The sequence below is a fragment of the Styela clava genome, chromosome 8 (assembly GCF_964204865.1).
Source record: "Styela clava chromosome 8, kaStyClav1.hap1.2, whole genome shotgun sequence".
Taxonomy (NCBI): Eukaryota; Metazoa; Chordata; class Ascidiacea; order Stolidobranchia; family Styelidae; genus Styela; species Styela clava.
Window position 1 is genome coordinate 14,627,753 of NC_135257.1, and position 25,605 is coordinate 14,653,357.

Here is a 25,605-nt window from a genome sequence, read left to right on the forward strand (position 1 = left end):
TTTGTTGCGCCCCTCTGTGACGCGCCTTTTTGTTATCTATTTTAATATCTTGCTATCATTCTGGATAGCATCGTGATATGAAAATCGTCCACAATCGCAATCAGTTGTTGATTATATATAGGGGCAGCTCGTTTCTCTGACAGTTCATCTTGCATTACGAACTATTTTTTCACAAAAGAAATTAAATCGGCAAACTGATTTAGTTTCGTTCAGAACAGCAGCTATTTATAGTCGATTAATGTACTACACTGATTCTCAAAATCTGTTACGAATATAAATGCACCTTATTTTGCAAGTATGAAAATTTATCCCAGTTTGTAAACATGATGAAAATATAAAGGTGATATATATATCCTGGTAACGAAGCCATTTCTGAACGATTTGAACTAACGTAACAAGCTGTCGGCGTTCCGCGCCATCTATTAACATCCCAATGTTAGTAGTCCCAGTGAAAGATGACAAGTTCCAACTTCTCTTCAGCTATTTCTCTTTACAAATTGGTTTCGCCATGGTTTGGTGAAGTAGTTTCTAAAAATACAATTTTTTTTATTCGTCCAGCGTGGAGCCTAGATAATTTTTATATGATAATGAGGGAATTACAACACAAATATTCGCTAAATTTCGAGCGCATAAATTTGTCTCAAAAACGCAACAGCGAAATCTCATATGTACGATTCAAGAAGTATCATTTAAACGCTTAACGCTCGGTCACATACATTCTCTCGAAATCTCAAGCACGGTCGCCATTGGATAAAATCACGGCCTGATCATCCAACTTTAACATTTGCCGCCGTCAGCCGCCTGGATCAGGCGAGCAGTTTTTGAATAGACTTGCCAGCGCACTCTGTCTTACTTTTTGTAGTCTCTGTTTTAAAATATGCGTCGTATATCAGCAATCTATGGATACATGAAATGCTCAAGTTACGTGTAGCCTAAAGCAGGGCTACTCAACTATTTTTACCGAAGATCCGCATACAAAACTTCAAAAATATTTGGGTCCGGACTTTCCAGAAATTATGTTTAAACACGCATTTCCTCGACAGACTAATGATTATTAGCTATATAAGATTGTTTATTATGGCGTTAGAGTTCTTTTCATATATATATTCAAACCTATAAAAGTGATTTTATAAAAGGAAACTTCAAAAGTGGGGCTAATGATCCAAAATAAAGAATTAGTCGGGGTCCGAATCGCATACCCGAAAGGTCCGGATTCGGACCGCGGTACGCCAGTCGAGTAGCCCTGGCCTAGGGAACTACTCGTGTAACGGACAATGGAATAGGGGATAGCCAAAAATACGGTAATTCTTTAATTTATGTTAGATGCATTGCGTTAACAGGCTAATTAATACTGTAATATGTTATCTGTACCAGTCCTTGTGTATACCGGTAGCTGTCTTCCAGTGGAGCAGTAACTGGTTCCGTCGAAGTAGGCATAAGTGAATGGGCGCTTTCATACCTATTTTGTGGATTGTGTAGTCCAGGGTCGGCCAACCTTTTTGGCCGACGGGCCACATTTAGTTTACTTATAATTGCGCGGGCCACTTAACATGGTAATTATTTTCTAGTTTTGCTACTCTGACTAAAAGTTAATGAAAAAACAAACAAAACCCTCGCATCAAACTTTCTTAATAATATGAACAATAAAAAAATGAAGATACTGTAGAGTCAACAAAGGTATTTCTACGCGTAGATATTTTGGTGTGAAGTTTGGCAAAATTTCAATATTCGCTGAAATGGACGATGTAGCAATGCGAAGCCAATTTTTTTTATGACTGTCAAAAATTAGTGATCACACAGGGGATGCAAAGCGCAAAGCAATCCAAAGTTGTCAACTCATCAATATTTTGCTTCATTGCCAAAACATCAAGGATATCATGCATGCACATACCACGCCTAAACACACAGCATTGGCAATTATCATTTATGCCCCCAGCAGATTTGACCAAGTAATATTTGGTTGGTGCTACATTTGAACGAGAGACTACGTGATAAAATAAAAGAAGATTGTCTCACAGATTAGATAACGTTAAAGAGAGTAGTAGAAGACCCAAGTGTGTAAGCGACTATTTGAGTATCTATATCTTCCAGTTGGTTTCGATTCAAAATGGCACTCATTGCTCGTTTGAAAGGGCTAGCAGAGCGCCTTTCAAGAAAATGAACAAATTTTTTGTATCAAATCTTTATATTAACTACATCACTTGAAAAATGGAGGGCCACGCGTTGGACGACCCTGATGTAGTCTATACTCTATAGCAGCGTTTCCGAAACTTTTTCGGCCACGGAACACTTACACTTTTTATCTCGCCTCGCGGAACACTAAAAAATGAAAGGGTAAAATTGATAAAGAAAAACGGTGTAATGTAGCGGTTCCCAATGGGTTCGTCGTGGCGAGTTGCCAAATGCGCCGCAAAAACCAACAGAATTATGTTGAACATACCTAAAATATGATTGAATATTTTACATATTTCATTTATTATAAATGTTTTATTGTTTCTCAATTTGAATGCTGCGTATATGAATCAACAAATTCATTTTACCTTTCTATATCGTTTACTTTCTATACGTAGTGTTTGCCTAGATAGAAGTACTTTCTGCAACTTCGCGAACTGCAGTTTATTTATCTGAATCGAATTTAGCGAACATGAGTAATTTTTTCAGCATTCCAAAGTAAAATCAGACAGAGATGACGGAAGAAGAGTTGACCATTTGACTTATTCTTAAGACCTACCTGTTTGCCCATAGCAAAACCAAAAGGATTGCTGCAAACTTGATAATGAACTTAACAGTCAAAAAGCTAGGCCGACGGTTAACGAATATGCCCCTACCCTACCTTAGTTAGTCCGCTTTAGGCCAACGGTGACACGATATTGAACGGTCAGTTGGGCGACAACTTCACGATCCCTAGATCGCCATGGCGACCCATTTAGACGTATTTTTGATTTATTTTCCACGGAACACTCGGAAGACGCTCGCGGAACACAGTTTGGGAAACGCTGCTCTATAGTATACATATGTATCAACTTGTCAACTTTAGCTGGAAAAGACGTGGCACATTCCGATTCAGAGATACAAGAGCTAAAGTACGGTACAAATAAATGTTTTTGCGAGTTTTCTTATGAATACTATGATTAGCTAGAAACAGAAATGGTATATTAATGTGATATTTGATTCTGTTTTATTTTATTCTGGCTGTAATTGAGGAGAGACAAACACGCAGCTCTTTCTCAACGCCTCTCGATTTCTCGCGTTTTTTTTTATACGCATCAGGAGTCCAGAAGGTCGGAGGTCGATTTGGAAATTAATAGAAACATTGAAAATTAGCAACAAAGCAATTTTTACTGTTTAATTTCGTCATAATCGCTACTTTTTTTGCCCCCTGAACGTTTTCATATTACCGCCTTTGTTCTTGTGCGCAAGTATCAATTCTTGCCGATCGGCGGAGATCGAAGTTTCATATTTCAGTATAACTATATGCGTGCACATCGGCGACAGATGGTAATGACATTAAGGAGCGATTTTAAATTCCAACTTAATTTTATTCTGATTTTTTATCGACCCAGTTTTAAGCGAATAATATTATCATTATCGAGCCCACATTTATTAAGACGATAATTGAGTTTCTTATGCTTCACACTGGTGTCAGTGTTATTTCCGAAATAAATCAATTAGATACTGTGATTAGATAAATCTGTGATTGCGTGAATCCTGAATCTTGATTTAAAAGCTGAAATAAAGGCATTTCCACGTGGTCATTAGGCGAGATGACGATAAACAATTTTGTGCCCAATTGCTTTTGTGCCTAGTAGAAGGGAAGACGCTGATTAATATTAATCACCTCAAGTTTTAACGTTTTTTTTTTAACAAAACAATACCGCGACCATTATCAGAGCTATAATCGTTACCTACAAATTCACAATTTTATTTACGGAATTTGCAAATTCAACACTTGACGATTTTGATGATGCCACGCCCTAATTATTACTACAAGAAAAGCTTAAAAATGCAACGAATGTAATCAACTCCGATGATGACTCCATTCATGGTCGAGTATAATGTTCACATTTTTGAAACATTATTTGGTCAAGAATGGAATGGATCACTAAAAATACACGCCAAGATAAAGTCCATTAAAAGGGAATATGGCCTGTCATTTCTTATCTGGTTACAAGTTTTTTATACCGACTTTCCAAAACTCTGACTCACCATTTTCAAATCGACGCTATTTATATTATTCGAATGACGTCATAATACTTCGAAAAAGCAATTTTTCGCGGAACACCTGGAGGTCTCTCGCGGAACACCAGTGTTCCGCGGAACACCGGTTGAAAATCACTGCTATATACCATAGGATTTCAGAGTGGTCCATGCGGGTCTCCTTAAGAGAAACGGTGGGCTCCGCGAGCTATTCGTATAGTTGTTGAAATACTCACTTTGCTAATTTTGTAACTGTAAGAAGAAGTAACTAACAGTTGAGGTTGCGTGAAACCAACTACCTTTCCTTGCTCCCTATGCCTTTGCGCAGGTGGATCCGTATGCCTATTACGCAAGGATGCTGTAGCAAGAGTGTAAATGGCTATTCTATTCAAATCAAGAGTCTTGCTGCACACGAACACAAATATATTTCTGTAACGTTTCGTCTTACCAAGGTCAGAGTAACAAGCTGTCGGTCTCGGTCAGACGAAACGTTACAGAAATATATTTGTGTTCGTGTGCAGCAAGACTCTTGAATTGAATGTAAGAAGAAGCATGAGAACCTCTGGTCTATAGGCTACCTAATGAAGTAACGGAATTTCCATCGAGTATTGCAAGCGCCAAGCAAGACTATTTTAACTTGAATTCATACCAAGGACGACAACCCAAACTGCTATCGATCAAAATTTTAGCCTTGTTAGTTTGCGTTCGCTCCAGTGTGTTAAAGAAGCTTGGCGAATGTCAATTTCTCAAGAGGAATGCACACTATCATACCTCCAATTTGGTGCGAAAAAATCTCTCGAATATTTACGATATCTATCTATTGAATGTCTTATTACCTAAAAAAATTAGTGCTCTACCAAAACGTTAAATGTTAACGAAGTTCAGCGAATGATTCTCTTGGTATTTTAAGACTTGAGATCCATAGACAGAACCGTCATTCCTAGTGACGCTACGGTGATTTATTGAAACATTTTGGTGCTCAAAATTTGCTACCTCAATAATTATCCACTCCACTTTCGTTCTAGTAACTCTAATTTAGATGACAATTGATCTCTAAACCGATTACAAATACATGTATATTCATGCCTAAATATTAATTAAGGTGAGGTTGATTAAATTCGATGTTACTTTTACAGCTCCAGTAGTAAGCTGTCCTCGTATTAAAATTGAAAAGAGCATAAGACACCCCACCTTCAACTCTTGTCGATCTAGTATCCCCAGATGCCATCGGTTGACTTGAATCGCTGTGTAGTTGAGTGCCCTTTTTGCCCTTCGCTTTGTCTGTAAGGTGAAAGATGAGTTTCTATGAATTCGGTATTAATTCTTATGATGTTATGTATCACAATGTTCCCAATTGCCGTGTATACATGATTTGCCGTATTCGCAGTAAATTTCATGCTTATTTTAAAATAATCGTGCAGCATCGGTGGCTGGACATAGTTTCACATGTACGTTCATTCGGAATGATCGGTCGACAGAAAGTTCTCCAAAGTTGCCTTATATACAATGACTGTATAGTTTGACTACGAGACTTACCATGGATACAATGTCCCAGCGTATTTTTATATATCCAAGATCTGGCAGGGTGGGACTTTTCCCAAATGTAGTCCGGTGCATCGGAATATAAGAAAGGGTTCAGGGCACTGTTGATTGGAATAATGATCAAACTAACGGGAACGTACGCATCCTTTGATATAGGAACGCCTGAAATACAGAAATCAAATGTTAAGTTAGAAACTTATCTTGGCCTAGTTAACTTCAGTATTTTTCAATGAAGTTTGTGAGTCCATATGATACATGCCCGTAATCTCGTTGTTAATTAGGAAGTAATATTTAATTGCAGTTCAAAATAAGTATGTATGTGAGATTCAATCCACATACTTCACGAGGATGCTAAATTTCAAATTTGTTGTTTCTTTATTTATAACTTCTTTTATGGAAGATATGACTGGCTTTAACAAAACGTCAGATTAGTTTTAATTTGTCAAAAAGTTTTCATAATTGATGTTATTTCAAAATATTCAGTAAAAAAATTGTATTAACTCTTTAAACTCTGAACCCCCAGAACGATGCTACTCTCTCACCCTGACCTCCCACACCGTCGCATCGATTTGACGCGTTAAAAAATTGTAATATCCCTAATTTTAAATCAAAATAACTTCTAAACCATTAGATATCAGATGGTCTGTAATATATCATATAAAAGCTTATCTAGTCTCTTATTTTTAACTGGCATTATTTTTCACGAGATGTTTTGATGAGATGTGTAAGCCTATTTTTAGTCCCATCTACAATTTTTTTGTATTTTGGTAATATTTAATACATTTCTTAGAAATGTATCATCAATATAAGTACAATTTTGAAAAGTATACAAAATTACCTTTCGGAGAATATACGTATGACTTTCTTAACATACGCATAACTCATTTTATTGCAGAATTTGTACTATCGATTTAAATGGTTTGCGAACAAAATTTATCAACTATTTGACGCCAAGTTTGCGTAAGGACGCAAAGGGCGACGGCGACATTGTCGTGATAATGATAACGTTCATGCGACGTATCGTGCGTAACTCTTTGCGTGAGGTATATTGCGCAATTGCACATCTGGTCGTTCACAGCTTGAGTGCAGATTGTGGCTTCATTGCATTAGTATCATATCCTCGGCCGCAGATAAAACCCTTTCAGACGAATTTTGATCGAACATAGTAAAATTGCTAGAATATAAAGGCCATTTTATATACGTTTACTATTTGGATATGGGACGAAAATGAATGACCAAAACGAAATATTTGATCCTCATGAATTTATGAGGTTCCGCCGGAAACATCAAGGCTAATTATTCACCGTTGGATATCATGAAGATTGAATAAAAAAAAACTGATAACGGGTACATGGAAGACATGGTGGCACCAGTAGCTCACCTGGTCAGTGTTTTACATTTTGCAGCCTCATTAGATTTTCGAAATTACTGCATATACGCTACATTCCTGATATCGCTATATTTACAATGGATTTTAAACGAAAGCTTTGTCCAGATGAAATATTGGATAGTATTCATCTATCGGAAGAAGAAAATATGGCACAATAAAACTCAGCAATGGCGCTAAACAATGCATCCATCGATATGTTCCATCATTTTGTTTTTAAAAATCCTTATTTTGGCTATTCGTATTTTTCATATCTTTATGCAATTAAAACGGCAATAACACTGCGTATTGTGTGTTTTAGTCGAACCGATGTAATGCGTAAATTTCCCCGTGTATCGTTTACAAGTCGTTAGTCGCTTCACGAGTACGAACTTAAGTAAATGACTTTACGAGCATGCGAGGAAAAGTGTTTCTCGTATGAAACGTAAACGTGCTACGTGCCAACGTAATTGCTTAACGTCGCTGCGTAACGGCGTAAATGTGTTAGGTCGTTATTTACGTCACCTTGACGTCGCCTCGATCTTGCGACAAACAAAATCACGAATAAAAATGCTTCTAAAATTTGAATGGTGCAACATAAGTTCAATCTAATGGTATCACTGGAAAGCTATCTTCAAATTCTACAAATTTTGTCGATAATGTACTAGGTTTAATCGAAAACAAATTTAAGTTTTGTCAATTAGATTTGAGCAATTTTCAGAAGTTTTTTATGCTTTTTAATTTTGCCAATTTTCATAAGATGATCACAATATTTTATCTCAATTTTAAAATTATACTTAGTCCTGTAGATTATCTTTCACACGATGTAAAACTTGTCTAAATATAATAAATGGTTCGCGAGATATGAGGTTTCAAAGTTGCATGCCTCTTACGGGATGCGAAAGCCGCTAAACCGGCTTTCAGCGTCAGAAGACTTTCTCGGGAAAGCCGGTTTAGCGGCTTTCAGGGTTCAAAGAGTTAACAATAATAGCGCAATAAATCCACCAAACATGATTTTCACTTACTACATAATATACGTGGTTTTTCTGTCTGTTCACTCTCGTGAAGTGAATATGAAACCCTTCCTACTCTATGCATATAACCAGAGGAGGGATTCAGGGGGTTCTGTTCGGTTCGTATGAAATCGTTCTTGGAATATTTTGATAATCATCGAACCCGTTGTTGTTTTGGACTTTAGACGAACGCAGCAAACAGTAACGTGCACCGCAGCTGGTGAGTAGCGTTATAGTTGACTTTCAATATCATGTATTAGATTTTCGAAAAGCGTGTCATGTTCAATGCAGTTCACGCAGTGAAATACATTATTAAATATGACGTTTAGGTTGTTCTAAAATCTAATGTTATGTTACGTCTTGTACTGATCAGCGACTCATTACAGTATAAGTTCAACAAATTGATATGAAACCTGTAGTTTGTGAGGTCGAAACTGAAGAAAACCGATTCTTAAAATTTTATTATCTAGCTATATGCTATGCGGATGGCAAGAAAATGCGGCGTTGCTCGTTTTATGGAAAAATGCTATCTCACCAAAAACCTGTAAAAATCCCATTAGGCAAATTGGCATCCAACAAAGAAAATCAGTAACGACAATTCGAGTGACTTTTCTCTGCATTCGCCCAGCTCTTTCCGCCATTGTTTCATCACTTACAGCGAAATTCTTTTCTATCGCTTTTCTAAAACGATATAATCGAATTATAACCGGTATGATCTGCCTATTTTAAATAACAAAAATAAAAAATTATACCTGTATATTTTGATGTATCCAATCAAAATGAAGAAAAATGCGATGAAGTTTATGATAATGATGAAAAGCGAGTAAGGCCAAGCAGTGTCCAAATGGCGGTCAGGAAACAACGTGGGAAGGCAAACTCCGTGGGTTGAATAATATCCAAATCTTCGCTGAACCTTATATTCTGGATTCAAATCCTTGATCTGAGATTCCAACAACGACCATGTTCCAATCGCACTATTGAAAACAATACAATTTTATTCTCATATTTTTTGAAAAATCAAATTTTGTTTTATTGGCGAGGCGTCGCTGATATCAGCTATTTGAGTCAGCATATCGACGCCTGAGCAACATCTTTCCAACCGAGAGTACGGAAGTATTGCAACGTTGCACCTGTATTGATAGATACTCTTCCACCTGCCACAATAAGTTAATAGAAGGCCTACCATATAACTTCGTTCCTAGCAATTGATTGGCAATTATGTATATATATACTGCATGTTATAAAATTGCTTCTTCGCAATATGACTGATAGCTTATTTAAAACTTACTGCACAGTTGACTCGTCGTCATACTTCTCTTTAGGTATAAGCCATCGAGTCACACTTTTTGCGTCACTTCTGTCAATAGTTGAAAACAATGGATTTTTGTCGTACCTGAAATAGTTTAATTATTGTTGTGAAAGTTGATGACTCATTTGTCCTAAAACAGGTAATCGGGATACGATAGTATGTACAAATGAAACAGCAAAAATAGAGTAATATATAAATTCACACTCAAACGTGAAATCATCGTTGCTCAACTAAATGGCTCAACTAAAATTTTCATTAAATTCTGATGTAAAAAGAATGTTTTATATACAAAATCTATATTATCATTCAATATTAGACGACAATATTCAGCTGTCACAAGTACGCTGTCACTCTTTCGAGTAATTAGTTTTTTTTATTTTTTTTTTGTGCCAAATATAAACAATTATGTTTTTCTTACCAAATACTATCGACAAAAAAGTCCCGAGTGCCAACAGCAATAGGAATCAATCCAAGCATTATTGAAAAAGTCCATGAAAATGCGATCATGAATAAAACCAATTTCATCGTTGTACTTTTTGCATAAGGACTGTTGAGAATCAAAAAGACATGATTGATCACGTAGCAATCACATAAGCCAAGTAGCGTTTTTTATCATATTCGTCTCAGCTATTTATAGGAATATCTCATTTATTTTATACCTTAACACGTACCCCTTTCTATGTACAAGTCGATGGTGAATTGATCAAAGCAATGAAAATCTGAAACAATCTCCCCCGGAGTATGAGCCAGGCATAGGGATTTTAGGTTAGGGGTTTATTCTGAAAACAACTATATGGAACTGGCTGTATCACAGTTTTTATACGGGTTAAATATTCATCTAATTTTGCAGTATAATATTTTCTTAACTGTTAACTTGTTTTGTGCTAGCATCGTGTGTTCAAAACGCGAGTTTTCAATAGTCTCGAGGGTTTAAAAACCGAAAAATTGCCATGCATTTTACAGAAAAATGTTTTTTTTTTACATTTCAAAAGGCGGTTCCGCCCCTAAACCCCAATATTGACTATGTCCCTGTATATCAAAGGCATTTTTTGTAGTACGTTTAAAAATGAATAACACGTTGTCATTACCGGAGTACAGATTTCAATCGGTATCCTGTGATAATGGTCAGCGTGAATACAGAATTTTCTGATCCAATCAAAAGTAATGCTCCAAGACCAGAACATGTAGGCCCACTTCTCCATTCCCGGTCTGTACGACAGTAGCCTTTCGTTATTGTCGCATTCTTAATACACACCGATAGTGTATATATCTGTCAAGCAAAAGTTTTCGGTTAACATTTCACCCAAATACGGCATAGTCTATTACTTTTAACTGTGATTTGGGGGAGTTCAAATGTTTGTTCAAATTACTTCAAAAATATTATATGTAAAATACTATGCTATTCTACTTTTTAGTTTTTAAACTCAGCTGCCAAAGTTTGACGACACACGATGAAGCAACCCTTCGTTTGTAAGTATCTCAATAGGTTTCCAAAGTCAACAAATTCTATATTCATCAAATGATAGAACCGTCACACAAAGCAATTGCGCGTTTCCGTTCACTTGGTTAGTAGTATTTTTTATTATTAATTTTTTCTTGATTATTTACTCACCCCTACGAGTAAATCTGATATCGACAGATTGAATATCAAGGTTTTATTGATTAATTCATTCTTCGAAAGTTGCCTTCTTGGAAAGAAAATATTACGGATGGATCTGCCAGCAACGATTAAATTTCCAACAAGTGCAACTAAACCTGCATGGATAAAAACAATATAGTGATTGTACATTTTAAGTATAATATGACTTGATGCTTTGATTTTTTATGGATTAATATTATCCCAGAAAAAATTCTCATGAAGATGTATACTGATATTTCTCCTTTATAATATATACCTATATTGTGAATATAAAATTCGTTGCTCTAAATGGCATAAGATGTTCCAGGCTGAACTGACAAAGGTTTTCTCCAAAACCAAACCCGAAGTTCTTGTCCGGTGATTACCCAACGATAAGAATTAAAGCGTCTCTTGAACATTTATTTTTGGTTCGGAACGAAAAATGCAGAATACAAGATAATTTATCACAATCCTTAACCTCACTTCGAAAAGAGATCAAGCTGTGTTGCGTGTTCAAATGACGTTGGCGTAAAAATTAGTAGTCCTATCAGTCTACTGACCCTACACAATATTTGTTGCTCTGAATCACAGTCTTTTGAAAAGATATCTAGCAGTATATATATATACTTTATTCAAACAGCGATTACGTATTAAAAACGAACATGATATCGTGACTTCTCGTCATCAACAGAAGTTTCTTACTAACTTATTATGATAGTAATAAAGTTTTTTAAGTAGGTCGCACCGATTGGAACGTTCGTTAATTACAATTCTATCTGTGGGATAATAATCTGAGAAAGAAATTATTTTGATTTGATAAGGTCGCACAAAAACATATTTTTGAAAACTTGACTTTGCTGCGAATCCATGACTATTATTATCATTCATGTCCATTGGACGTTAAAATAACTAACTATAATCATAACAGACAAGGAATCTTAAAAAATATAGAATAGCATATTTAACCACGAGAATAAGTCATTGCTTTTTTCATTTTAATAAATGTAATTGCTTACTGATAATCCAAGTCAATGCTACGAAGAGTTTATTACTGATCATCAAATCAGCATTAGAGAATACACTAGAAATACATTTTTCAAGGCATTCATCTCCTCCGCCAGCACAATCTTCGCTTCCATCGCAAACCTTATTATAACAAAGAAAATGTTATTTGTTGATAGAGCTTGGTTTGATATCTGACGCCAAGCCATCAGAACAGTGGTTCACAACCTTTTTTTGTTGTTGAATCACTTCCTTTTGCCAGTTTTGGAATTCGTTATCCTTCTCTGTGCATAAAACTACTTTATATATTCAATCTTTATAAGTCCTAAGCTATAGTGTTATGTACAAGGCGAACTCGGGCTTTTGTACAGTTCAAGTAGTTCATAATGTGGGCATAAAAGAGTATCATAGTAATAAAACTAAAAAATAATAGTAATACTACAGCACATACAAAGCATAATCAATCCCCAAAGTGACAAAACTCTTCTCGTGGAGGAATTCTCCCCAGTCAGGGAACGTTGCTTTTGTTGAATGTAATTCTGCAGAAACACTATTTAATTGGTAGCTATAATTTATAAATACTAAACACTTTAGGTAGTCTGTGGTTATCGAATAAATGAGGCATTTTATTTAATATCGTAGCTAAATATGATAAAAGGTTTTTATCGTCTATACTAGTGCAAACAAACGAACAAAACCTGTTGTGCTGCAATGAATTTTGGTTCCCCACTATCATTGCAGTAAAAATGTGTTTTATTGCCACAATCAATCTCATCACTCGAATCGTCACAGTCCTGAATTATGAAATAATAATAGTCATTTCATACGACTCAATAATAACACTTTGCTTTATTAATTATTTTACGTTTTCATGTATTATGTCGTGATAACGGTAACATCCTTCGAATTTATAACTAGTTAAATTTTGCAATATTTCAAACAGTTGAGATTAAATATTATACCTTTTGTCCGTTGCAAACTGTTGCGTTTGCTATATGTATTGTAGAACCGGATTCGCAATAAAACCTGAAAAAAAAATTGATTTGTGATAATGAATGTGTTTCCTGCATCCTGCGTCATAATGAGCAGCAGATAGTTTGTCCTCTGGTATATTTCTATGTCTCGCATAAAATTCTAAGCCAAATTTTGAAAATGTCACGCATATGATCTCTTTATCGCAATTATAAAAAGTCTGAGTACGTACATTACACACCCAATCGTGTTCTCACAACTTATCAAAATTATGCTATCAATAAATTAGGAAACTATGACACCAACAAAAATAGATATCACTCCTCTTGACTTTTTTTTTCAGAAAACTTGAGACTGAAACATTTCTCGTTTTATTTTCGTCCTTATATTGGGTACAAATAATGGCGTATAAAAGCTGGACTCACAGTTGGGAATTATCTAAATAAAGATATATCAGTGGCCGCTGCCCGCTAGTATAGGGGAAAAAAGCTTGTGAATAAGGATTGAATAAAATAATTAATTAATAAAATAACTCACCTGCGTTTACAGCCATTTTCTTCTTCTCCATTTGGACAATCTTTAATTCCATTACAAATTTTAGATGCGTGGATTGTTTCTCCTGTTTTACAATCATAGTCGTTTGCCCTGTTGATGCAACACAAAGGCAATGCTCAAATATATCGGAACACTAATTTGGCCACCGCAATGTCAGCGGAACTTTCGTTTAGGAATGCCATATAAATGTGTGCTCGTGGATTATTAAAACAAAAACAGTAAAATCTTGAGCAAAGGTCAGGCCCCATATAGCTTTAGTACACTACTTTTGATAAAAATGGGTATAAATATTGAGGGTACTGCAGAAAAGACTCCGTGATTTAATTATGTAGCTTAAATTATGAAGTCTGAAAAACAACGAGGTATTTAATTTCTTTAATTAAATACCTTGTGTGACACGCTATTTCGCCTAAAATTTCAATTTGAAAGGAACACTATATATTTCGTCACGCTTGACCGCGGATCATTTTGGCAAACTCGGTGCCATAAGGGTTAATGTACTTGTTACCAATCCGCATTGATATCTTATATTATATAGTAAACGGAAAGAATAAGGAGATTTTCTCAGAATTGTAGAAGAAGCTTGAAAAGAGGTAAAAACATAGTAAATTTAAGTTTGGTAAGTGGTAATGTTTTACATAAAATGCTTTCTATAGCAAGTTTTCTGGTAGGATCTTACTAATGTTTGCATACCAACTAAGCCCTGAACAAAATTCCGGCCGTTCAGAACATTCGTTTACACATTCTTCCACCATTGACTGTCGACAAGTGAGTATACCGTCGCATCGCTTTGCCATTTTCGCTGGATGCAAAATAAGAAATAAAATTATGTTGTGAAAATTGAAAAGTTTTCGATTTATTTAATGAAAACTTAGGGAATGTTTTTTGAAATTCATATTAAAAGATATTCATGTTTTTTGTATGAGTTCGTCTAAGATAGTATTTTCAAACCTTGATCTAAACATTGGTAATCTTTTTCGCAGGTATTCACGTCTTCAGCGTCCACTGATGAGCCTGAAACATAATGTATATTTTTGAAAAAAAAACTTTGCGCTAAGATAAAAAAAAAGCATTTGCTGTATTATCAATATTTTCACAAGCTCCGGAGAAATTGGAGAAAACCTCATAATAGTGATGTCATAGAATCCCACAGCAATTTTTAACGAGGCGTCACATGTTTAAAGTGAACATACATATCTTCTATCATCTGAAGCACACACCGCGTTTAAAAAAAAAGTTATGTTCTATTTAGCAGATGATCTAATCAGGCAGGTCTTGTCTATCTTTTTTGGTATTTTTTTTCAAAGCCCATTCGGGCTGATAGAGTTCGAAAATGGCAGCCTTCGGCCACACTTGTAATAGTAAGATGTTTCAAGTGATGTGTTTTTACCTGCACAACGATTTTCACAGTTTATTTCGTCCAAGGAGTCCTCACAATCTATGCTAATAAAAAATGAAATATATTTGAATTCATTCATTCATTAGAGAATTATTAATCATTAATTAAATTACAGCAACTTGGACAGAATGTGTTTAATGCTATGGAATATAATAGTCATTTTGTAATAGATACATGAGTAACACGACAATTTTAATGAGAAGAATTCAATATTTCCAGCACATTTGATGGGATTCAGTATGAAGTTTATAACAATGTAGACAAATAAAAATAGGTAAGGAAAAACTACTAATGAATATATCTGCAATTACTGCAAAAACCCATACTTTGTTTCTTTTATTGAATTAGCTGACTCAAAAAGTTTTTTTTTTTGCACGCCACGAGATCAACTGTGTAGCTAAATGCAATATATGCTTACTTACTTTTGATCACATATTTCTTTTGTAGTAATTACAGCTGAATCATTACCGGCACTGCATTCCCATTGCTGGGTAAGCGAATTTGCATTAGCTTTTCCTGGAGAAAAATAACTTTATTACGATTGGCCAAAACACAGGCCCAACAGAGAATTAAATTAAAACTATGATTTAGGCCAAAAACTTGAAATAATTCAATTAAATATTTTGTTGTTGTCTTCATTAAGCACTAAATTTTTCATTGAATATTTGAAATTCGAAACAAGGTTGATATACCATACAGGTATACGCTGACGGATGTCTTTTTCATAGTTCGAATGAAGTCAAATCTTTACTTATTCCGGTTGTGTGTGTGGTAATATCAATTTATATTGCGACTTAGAGAATCGGGAATTTAAAACCATGATTATATTCCAGTATCTCACCCCAGTTTACGTCAAAGCATATAGATGGTATATTTCCACTTTTTCTACAAATGCATTCGTCAGATAAATCAGGACAATGAAATATTCCATCGCACAAATATCCAAACTTGATTATAGTCGGATGATTGAGACAACGAAAACAATGCTCATTTAACTGCACATTTTCTAAATAAATGACTTAAATATTAATGAAAATTTTATTGATGATAAGAAATATACCAGAAAAATCAGAAAATGTGAAGTTTATGAAAATTTGTATAATCTCTGGAATATAGACCGTTTCAAAAAGTCACTGTTCTACGTTATCTAATGTAAAAAAAACAGATAAGCTGATCTAATGTTTAATTTTTGTTCACATGCCAAAACAGACCGAATGGTGTACACTGTACAGTAATTTTATCTTTCAATTTCATGAGCGTAAGCACAAGTTTGTTGTAGTCACATAAAAGCATTATAATATCAATATGCTGTTCCACACACAAAAAATTGAATGTACGGGCAAGTAATTATATAATGGTTATTATTGACAACATTTTTATACTTGAAATTATGATTGTAATTTCGAGTTCCATATTGAAATTGATTTTATTTTATTAACTCATCGAAAACTTTATAAATATATATAAAAGATTCATTGCATCAATACGGACGACCCTCATATTTTGGTATAGATAGAGTTGGAGGTGTTGTTGAAAAAGTAGCTAAATTTGAAGTTTATATTTTAGTAAATTGTGTACCCTCAATTGCTGGTAGAATATGGAGGAGAAATTGTACTGGGTTAAGTATTCACAGCTGGTGGTTGTAACACCCATCATAGCTTTTAAAATACACATTCTTACGTTTTGGCAGCGACGGTGTCTCACTTTATCACATCTCGTTATTTAAGATAATTGCTAAATAAAAGTATTACCCACCTCCTTCTGTATTGTTGCACATGCATTCATCAACACCTGCAATATAAATGTAAAAAATATGAAATATTATTAAACAGAATATGATAAAAACAGATTTCGCATTACATCATATTCGAGAGGTTGCCCACGAAGAGTCAGAATCGGATAATTATTTATTTATGACTGTTCGTTGGAGTGTACTCCTATTGATCCAGCACTCAATATATGGTAGTTTTACCACTAACTTACCAATACTATTGTAGCCCAATATTTTGTTGACTTTTGATACAATTCAAGAAGTAAAACCGCCAAACTACAAGATACAAGACCTCTGACGAAATGTTTTAAAGTTACAAACGAACATCACAGAATAAATAGCGGCAAATGTCTTCATTTTTTGTTTTGCATGAGTGATGATACAAAATGCCTTTTAAAACATGCTTATTTTGTTCACCGAAGGTAAACCAGCCCCCTCGCCAACAGACGGCCTTTTCCTATTTCAGTGTATTGGGTTATGAAATGTTTCAACCGCTTTTTAGCAAAAAATACCCTTTCGAGTATATTCGTCGACAATCGCAATCAATAAGATAAATAGACTGAGGCTACCGTATCACGAATACTGTCAACTAAAATAGTAAGCAATGTATTATTTTTTTGTCAAAAGGAATAAAATTTAAACAAATAAATACTAAAACCGACAAAACAAACTTTTAAATTATTCATTGTTTATTAAGTGTTTAAAATGGTTCCAAATAAATTTTGTTTATAAAAGGAATGTCCATTACGCATTCAAATGAATTGTGCATTACATTAATACATAATTAAATAAGCGACATATGCAATTACGCCTTAATAAGCAGGAGTAAGAAATTGGAAAATTGCCAACTATAAAAATATAGTCTAGTCAACTGCTAAATGCAAAATGTCCGTTCCATAACTTTGCTAATATAATATGGACTAGGGCCAAAGAGGTAGCATCTATTGGGAGCAGCTGTCGTAATAAATGACCCAAATGCATATCAATAAACTAAATAAAGTACTAATAATAAACAACTTTCATGAATAATTTATAAAATTAGAATCTTCAATTACTCAGAATAGAGAGGCAGAGCTCAAATCAGAAAGAATGTTGCAAGACATCGCAAACATTTTGATACCTCAATAATTTAATCTGATTCGAAATCCCTATTCAGAGTAGAGCATGTTCGTTAAATAATATTTTTTACAATGGTTTCAGCGAGAGATATTTGTTCAATTGCATGAAAATTTCTATTGCTGTCCTTCCTATTTAAAAAAAATTATCGTACCATCAACACAATGTCTTTTCCCATCACAGACATATTTTGTCGGCAACAAACATTTTTTATCGGAAATTTCAGCATCGAGTGCGTCGCACACTATCTCTCCATTCAGTTGTTGGTCGGTGTAAACCGTTTCATCACTGCCATCGCTGTTCCGAGAAAAAAAGTATATTAGTATAAATTAAATAGGTAATATATTTAAACATGCCGCGAAATAGCAGCCTATATCATAGCTACTAGCATCAGATGTTGTCTATTATAGGTGTTTACACAATTTCAGGTATTTTTTTGTAAATTTGACTTATTTTGTTAACAGTGTTGTTTTTCTATTTCCGTTCTCACTCGCAATCAGACTTTTCGTCGCAAAATAATGATGCTGGTATGCACTTCGATCCATCATGACAGGCATATTCGTTTGCGGCACATTCATTTCCTGCGTTGAAAAAAATTGTAACAAACGGTTAGCGATGATCAATATTTGCCATAGTGGCGCAAATCCAATAAGTTGCATGCAAGCATACACAAATAATAGGATCTCGATGTGATGTGGCAATAACAAATTATGACGATTGACGACACAGTACAGTCACTATTTCTGCTGGTTGATGGCTCATTGTGGAGTTTGATACAGTTTTTAGAATGGGATTTAAATTATTTTATTTGCGATATTTCACTCACCCTTCTTGCAGATGGCTGTGTTTTTTTGTGTTTGGTTTGTTTCTAACAAACATATTTTGTTTTCATCGCCTGTTCGACAGGGAATTCCGTCTATTGAAGAAAATTTCTTTCCATAAGTTATTTCATCACTTCCATCACTGTAAAAACAACCAATATTTATTTCGAATTTTAAAAAATTTCTCAAAATTCATAGAACTTGATATTTCAGACTGATCCATCATCCAAATATTTCATTAACCTAAATACTTACAGGCAATCCATCACCTTATTGCAAAATGTTGATGAAATGCACCCAGATCCGTCTAAGCATCTGAATTCATCTTCGGTGCACGACATTCCTATAAAGCAATTATTATATTTATATAGCGGATTTACAATAATAGCATAAGTACGACTGTGGAGAGGAACTTCATTTAACTCGTAATTCGAACCATTTCAAAATTAGCTTCTGATCAGACTGAACTTTCTACTCCGAAATTTGTTCCGCACTAAAAGGGGGTCGACTCTGACTTTAACTTCCGGAATAATAAAGTTGCAATGATGACAACTTTCATATACCAGAATCTATTGTTTTCCTATCAATATTTAGATTTCGGCTTTCTACCTACTGTATCAAGTAAATGTCTTTACTCCGAATTTTGGAAGTCTTAAACTTAACTGTGATTCCCTACTCCGGGGAATTCATGACACCCGACCCAGGGAAACGAAAACAAAAGACACCGCTATCCGACTGTACTTTCTTTTACAACAATAAACTTCAACCACAGATACCGTATCTGGCTTCAGTGCGAGAACAAAAAGAAAAATGATAAGTATGCAAACCAGGTGAAAAGAATTGACAATTTACCCATGGCACATATTTGGTCTTTTTTCGATTTTTGATGAAGTGGAAGAAGGCATATTCGATGGTAACTTCTAGATCCACGACATGGAGTGCCATCCGATTCGTTGTATGTCAAATCATTATATATAAGTTCATCACTATCGTCACTAAAAAACAACCATTTTAACCACTTCAATATATTTCTATAGATGAAGGAAATTAATATTGATTAACGGTATGGATATCAGATTATAGAAAGGATTTAATTTTAGTTGTAGTAACGATTCGGGTTCTTCAAAATAAAAACGTCGATGGAGCAAGTTTCTCAGATATTTATACTTATCATGTAGTTTGAAACAATAAAACATAAAACAGATCAATAAGTACCTGCAGTCGGCTTCTCCATCACAAAACCACGACATTGGGATACACTCCTTGTTATCAGAGCACCGGAATTCGTTTTCTTTACAAAGTCCATCTGATATGAAATTAAAATATTTGACTTGGCACAATAAGCCAAAAGAGCAAAAAGAATAAAGGAATTCTTGTGCATTTTGCATACTTGCAAAATGAAACGACCTACCTTTCATACATAAAACAGCATGTTTTGGTGCGTTAATTTTATCAAGGAGACAAATTCCGAAATTAGTGTCTCCGCGACAGGGAACTCCGTCATCTGCCGTATGAACGTTCACATCAAACTGCACTTCGTCGCTACCATCCCTGGGTAATAATATAATTAATCATAACTATAATGCAAAACTAGTGTTACCACTATATACTAACACTATAATTTGTTCCTTAAGTTCCTTAAAGAGTTTTTTTCGGAACAAAGCCAGCACTAAATTAACGAGGCTTTGGCATGTCAATAAATACGAGAAAACAACATTTATGAGTGAGCAAAATTTTCGCATGTTCGAATTTAAACAAATCAGGACTGACTGCTTAAATACATTTTGATAATTCAAGCATTCTGGGTCGGTTTAAAAACTTTTCGGTCTGAAACTAAAAATCGAACAATCCCAAACAAATGTCACCTGCAATCTTCCCATTCATCGCAAACTCTGTTTTTCTTCAAACATGCTGACCCATCCAAACATTCGAATTCATCAGCTGCACAAGTTGTTTCTACAAAATCAACAATCGTAAAAGAAAACAATCTAGGCAAACGTTGTACTGGTTATTTATTGCTAGAAAGTTACAATGAAAAACGAGAGTGAATAATTCTTACAAGATGCCACGTAATGGCACGTGAAATAGAAGGACATTTTTGATGTAACATGAGCCACGTGATCTAGATTCTAGAAATCGTTAAGGTCGTGGCGATATGAATTGACAATGAAGTGACGCAAAATCTAAACCTTCAGTGACAGTTGAACTGCGCTTAACAAGACTTTTACCTCCGGTACAAAGCATTTCCTTTTTCTTTTGCTCGTGAAGAGGAAGTTTGCAAATATGAGACCACTGTCGACATGCAATCTCATCCTCGGAGGAAGTCAGGATCATTTCATCGCTTTTATCTCTGGATGCAAAAACCAAAATTATTTTTTGATCGCACGAGTAAAAAATAGACACTCACTCCAATACAAAAAAAACGATAAGAAATCATTGTATAAACGTTTCACAGTTATTTATATATATATCAATAAAATAGTTTCTATAAAAGGGAACTGAAGCCAAGCTTTATTAATGTGTAAAAAGATCATTTTCGATGCGTACAAAATTTTACTTTTATTTTTTGCGATGATCTTGACTTTTAAATATTTAATCTATCAAGTATCTTTATCTACCCGCAATCTGAAGTTCCATCGCAAAATTGCCCAAAAGATAGACAAGCACTTCCATCTGAACACTGAAATTCCCACATTGTACAATTTTGGCCTGAAAATAAAATCAATCAAATCTGAACTAAAAAAACAAGAAAAAAAAAACAGGTTGCGTTACTTTGAATATCATTTTTAGCCGGATATTTCCCTCGTGTTCAATTCGCTTGAAATATATTCCCTACTTTAAATCCCCGAATTTTTCATGCTTATTTCCAGTGTGCTCACAATTTGGTGACACGTTCACAGCCATCAGTTTGATTCAAAATATTAAACCGCCTGATATTCAAAAGCACTGAGAGTTATTTTAGTTTACTCAGTTTATCACACCTTTTTCGGGACTAATTTTGTTCACTGCGAAGAAACATAAACTAATCAGAAGACAAAATGACCATTGAGTTATATAATTCAAACCTAAAATTTTAGAAACACTCGCAAACAAAAATCACGAAAACGATCTGTCTGACAAAAAAAATGTAGGTGATCAGATGCACAGATTTCGAAGGTTACATAACCCGTTCATTGGTTTTTATAACGAAAATGAACAGAACAATATGCTCAAATAAACATCCGTTGATGATAGAACCAAATGCTTCATGCCATTTAAAAGCGAGCACAGTGAAACTTGAGTTCGACATATGAAATTCATTGAGCTTTTGTCGTCTTAATTTCCCCGGATAGATGTGAAGTCCTATGTCATTTGTATCCTGGAAATGGCTATAAAATGTAAGGTTTGGACAATCGAAATCTAGTTTCCATACCGTCTCTATATATTAGATCATATCACCCACGACGATAATCAATAACTTCAACTTGCGTTGTTAATGCCGTTTTTGAATAAAATATACCTATACACTATAATAGTTACTATAATAGTCTTTGGAATTGGAATGCTAAAAATAACTACAGATTAAAACGTACACGAAACACCGACATTGGTTTTGTCTGCCTGCAAATGAGACACAGAACCTGATACGTTTTTTCAAAGAATTCTATTAATAACGTAGACCATTGGAAAGCTTTGGCTTTGTGAATGATTACATGTTTGCCTGATGTAATTGCAAAAAATAACTAAAATACCGTATGCTATCATCGTTTACTTGCACCAAAATGCCAAGAACTTACCTATATTAACAAATAATTATTGTCCCTATTTAGCCATCATTTATATTATTATATTTAATATTAATATATCATATTTATTTAGAATGTTGCACATGTACCGTACTTAATAAATTGTTTTGATATCCTTCATATACCAGGGATGACGAACCTTTTTTAATGAATGGGTCGAAATTTACATGTTTATTGTGGTAAAAAAGACCGTTGGTCATAGATTTTTATTCAGAGTTTGCCTCAATGAGAAACTTGCGGCCATCTTTCCAATTATGTATAATCTTTAGTTAGTATTATTTAGTTTTGAGCTCCACTTGAAGCGCTTATATTATAGGATTGAGGCTATTGTCGACTTTTTGAAACTCTACTGTACGAAAACATGGATTCGCAAGCATACAATTTTTAATGCTATGGATGTGAATAATTTGATGCTATATGGTCTCAAAAAAGTTTTGAAAAGAATTCCATCCTGAAAGAATATTTATATATTATATGTTTTGATTGGAGTCACTACTATCCTGCTCCATTGTTTTTCCGATTTCTGTGGTCGGTAATTTAATTCAATAAAATTTTCTCTTCCAACCGGCATTTATGCAGTAAAAAATGAAGATACAAAGTATATACCTCCATAAAATTTAGTATGCGACCCCCTTTGGTTCGTGCACCTACGAATGGGAAACCGCTGTTGCAAATCGATTGTATTATGTCATGAACGCTGTGACAGCTATGTTGGCTATAGCTGCACGCCGGTATACTACAGTAGTTCTCCTTATTGCTAGATTGAATTATTTATCACAGTAAGTACGTTTTTGCATTAATTCGTGACTTGGTGAGTCGCCGAAACACTCGGTTGGTCATTTTCTGGCCCGCGGCTTAGTGGTTAGCCATCCCTGTCACATACAAAACGCCCCGGAATCGATCTAATTTTCATGACATAGATCAGGTAAAACTAAAATGGTACGAATATTGTCCAAAATTCCTCATTCTAATTTTTGAATTAACCAAAAAATTTTGCATCTTTTCTCATTAATATAGAACTTCAGTAATCTGCCCAAGTGATCCTTTCTGATATATATATATATATATATACTAATTTTTCAGAAGACATTTTCAGCAACATAACACATGTAAAATACACTTGATTGAAACTCAGGATGTAAGAAACGAGATATAGTATCGATTTTAACAGAAAAATTATACAATTTTAAATAATAGCTGTATTGAAAGCGTGATTTCGTTTGGAACGCGTATGCTGTGGTACTGGCAGCCTATTTTTCCGTGGCGTTCATATTCAAACGTCTATGTATTAACATTATGCTTTAATCTTGGGCAGTTTTTGGTTTATAACCTAGCTAGAATAATTTTTTTATTGAAATCATAATACTTGCCTGATTTGCGGCGTCGATTAGATTTTTCTTTGCCTCGTGTTAAATTACGATTACGCGAGTTCGTAAAAAATAGAGGTAACAATAAGAAAAAGAAAACCAACATCATAATAACAAAACGACCCATAGGTTCACTTTGTGTCCAACAAGCACCAAGTTTTGCTGTGTTGAACTTTTTTTTTCATGTTTTTTTTATTTTCCCAGAGTTGCTGCAATTGAAAGATATCATATTGAAAAATGAGATGTCTTACTTTTACTGGGTCTATAGCATCCCTAAACCCCCATCAAACCTAAACAAAACTACAATTTGAGCACTCCACTCATTTAATTCTTTTTTTCACTACAGATGACAGTTCTCGAATTGATGTACGTTAACTTGCGTGAAATATATTATGTTTTGATTTTTTATTGACCAAAGAATAGCTATGAGAGAATATACCCTAACACAGTGTTTCTTTATTGTTTATTTTACATTTGATATTGAAGTGTTGCTCAATAGTAATTGTACATATGCAGGAAGTATCAATTCGTAAAAACTCCGCAGCATTCATTTTGCTAAGTGAAGCCACACCCCCATTTCAATTCGCTGATGACAAACAAGCGATGCCTTTTCCTTTTGAGGTAATTTCTACTTGAATGGATGGTATATAAGAACAATTGTTTTATATTAGTCATTATTATGTGTTGCCTTAGTACTACATGCCGCCCAGTATTTGAGCATATCCTTAGGTCGCGATATTTTACAAAATTTATTTTAAAAAAAAGTGGTCGTTAGAATAAAGGTTGCGAGCAACTGCGGCCTGACAGACAACTTTACTTACCTCTGACTACATTCAAGCAATATATTGTGACCGCTAATACAACAATGCTTCTGTCCATCATTCCGAATAGTTCCATACTTTTCCAGGTCTGTTTACGACAAAGACCGTCAGTCGGTTTTACCACATATATTTATAATTAATGATCTGAGATGCATATTCAGATATTGACAGATGTAATCTTTTACACAATATATCGAGATACTGTTTTAGGGAAATATTTGAAAATGATTGAGCCTATTCGGGTAAATAAAATTAAATATTCATTGCAGTCTTGTTAAAACTCAAAAAAAAAGGGTGTATCTCTATATCCATTTCGTATCTATTGGAAATAATTTCTTTCATTTATATTTATCATTATGTTTCCAATGATGATATATATACATCATTTATTACTTTTCGTAGAAAACAAGAACAATTATTTGCTAGATGCAGATCGTAAGCTTGCGGCAAGACAACCTCTATACAACTCTTTTCTTTACGACTCCTAATAGTTACGCCACACCAGTTGTCTGCTCAGACATTGGTTATGCGCAGAAATCAAAAATAGTGAAGCAACCAAGTACAGTACCGTAATGTGACATCAGCTATTTTTATTCGAAAAGCCTACTTCCATCTCCAAATAACGCATTACATTGACCGTTGTTATAAATCTTTTCAGACAAAAAATAACATGTTCGTTTTACTGAGTAAAAACGATCGATTAACAAAAATTCTCTAATAATAAACTATACTGCTCACGTTCTAGGCTAATACTAATCAACGGGAAAATGTGCTGCGCATGGAAAGCTACTTAACAATCTCTATTTGACCGTCGGAAAAATATTTAATGCACCCAGTGGTACCAGTTAATATTTAATGATTTTTACCAACGTTTTTGACGCGGTTTTTCGAACTAAGTAAACTCAATGCTGAATAATCAATACAACACGCTTGCCATGCCACAGGAAATGA

The 25,605-nt window shown here is 34.5% G+C and overlaps 1 protein-coding gene across 1 annotated transcript; it reads right to left on the reverse strand.

Moving 5' to 3' along the window:
• Positions 1–42: 42 nt before the first annotated feature.
• LOC120346100 (uncharacterized) lies at positions 43–24,802 on the reverse strand. The gene is made up of 30 exons (XM_039415752.2): positions 24,655–24,802; positions 21,300–21,390; positions 20,910–21,031; positions 20,547–20,637; positions 20,093–20,232; positions 19,897–19,987; positions 19,534–19,676; positions 18,937–19,024; positions 18,687–18,823; positions 18,351–18,441; positions 18,015–18,157; positions 16,729–16,764; positions 15,815–15,979; positions 15,396–15,489; positions 14,965–15,017; positions 14,526–14,588; positions 14,268–14,376; positions 13,557–13,664; positions 13,010–13,073; positions 12,746–12,841; positions 12,062–12,191; positions 11,040–11,182; positions 10,516–10,697; positions 9,846–9,974; positions 9,407–9,511; positions 8,871–9,092; positions 8,654–8,799; positions 5,734–5,901; positions 5,389–5,478; positions 43–528 (listed from the first exon to the last, which is right to left on the reverse strand). Exons 1-30 carry the CDS (start codon positions 24,728–24,730, stop codon positions 491–493), a joined length of 3,354 nt encoding a protein of 1,117 aa, XP_039271686.2. The 5' UTR covers positions 24,731–24,802; the 3' UTR covers positions 43–490.
• Positions 24,803–25,605: the final 803 nt, after the last annotated feature.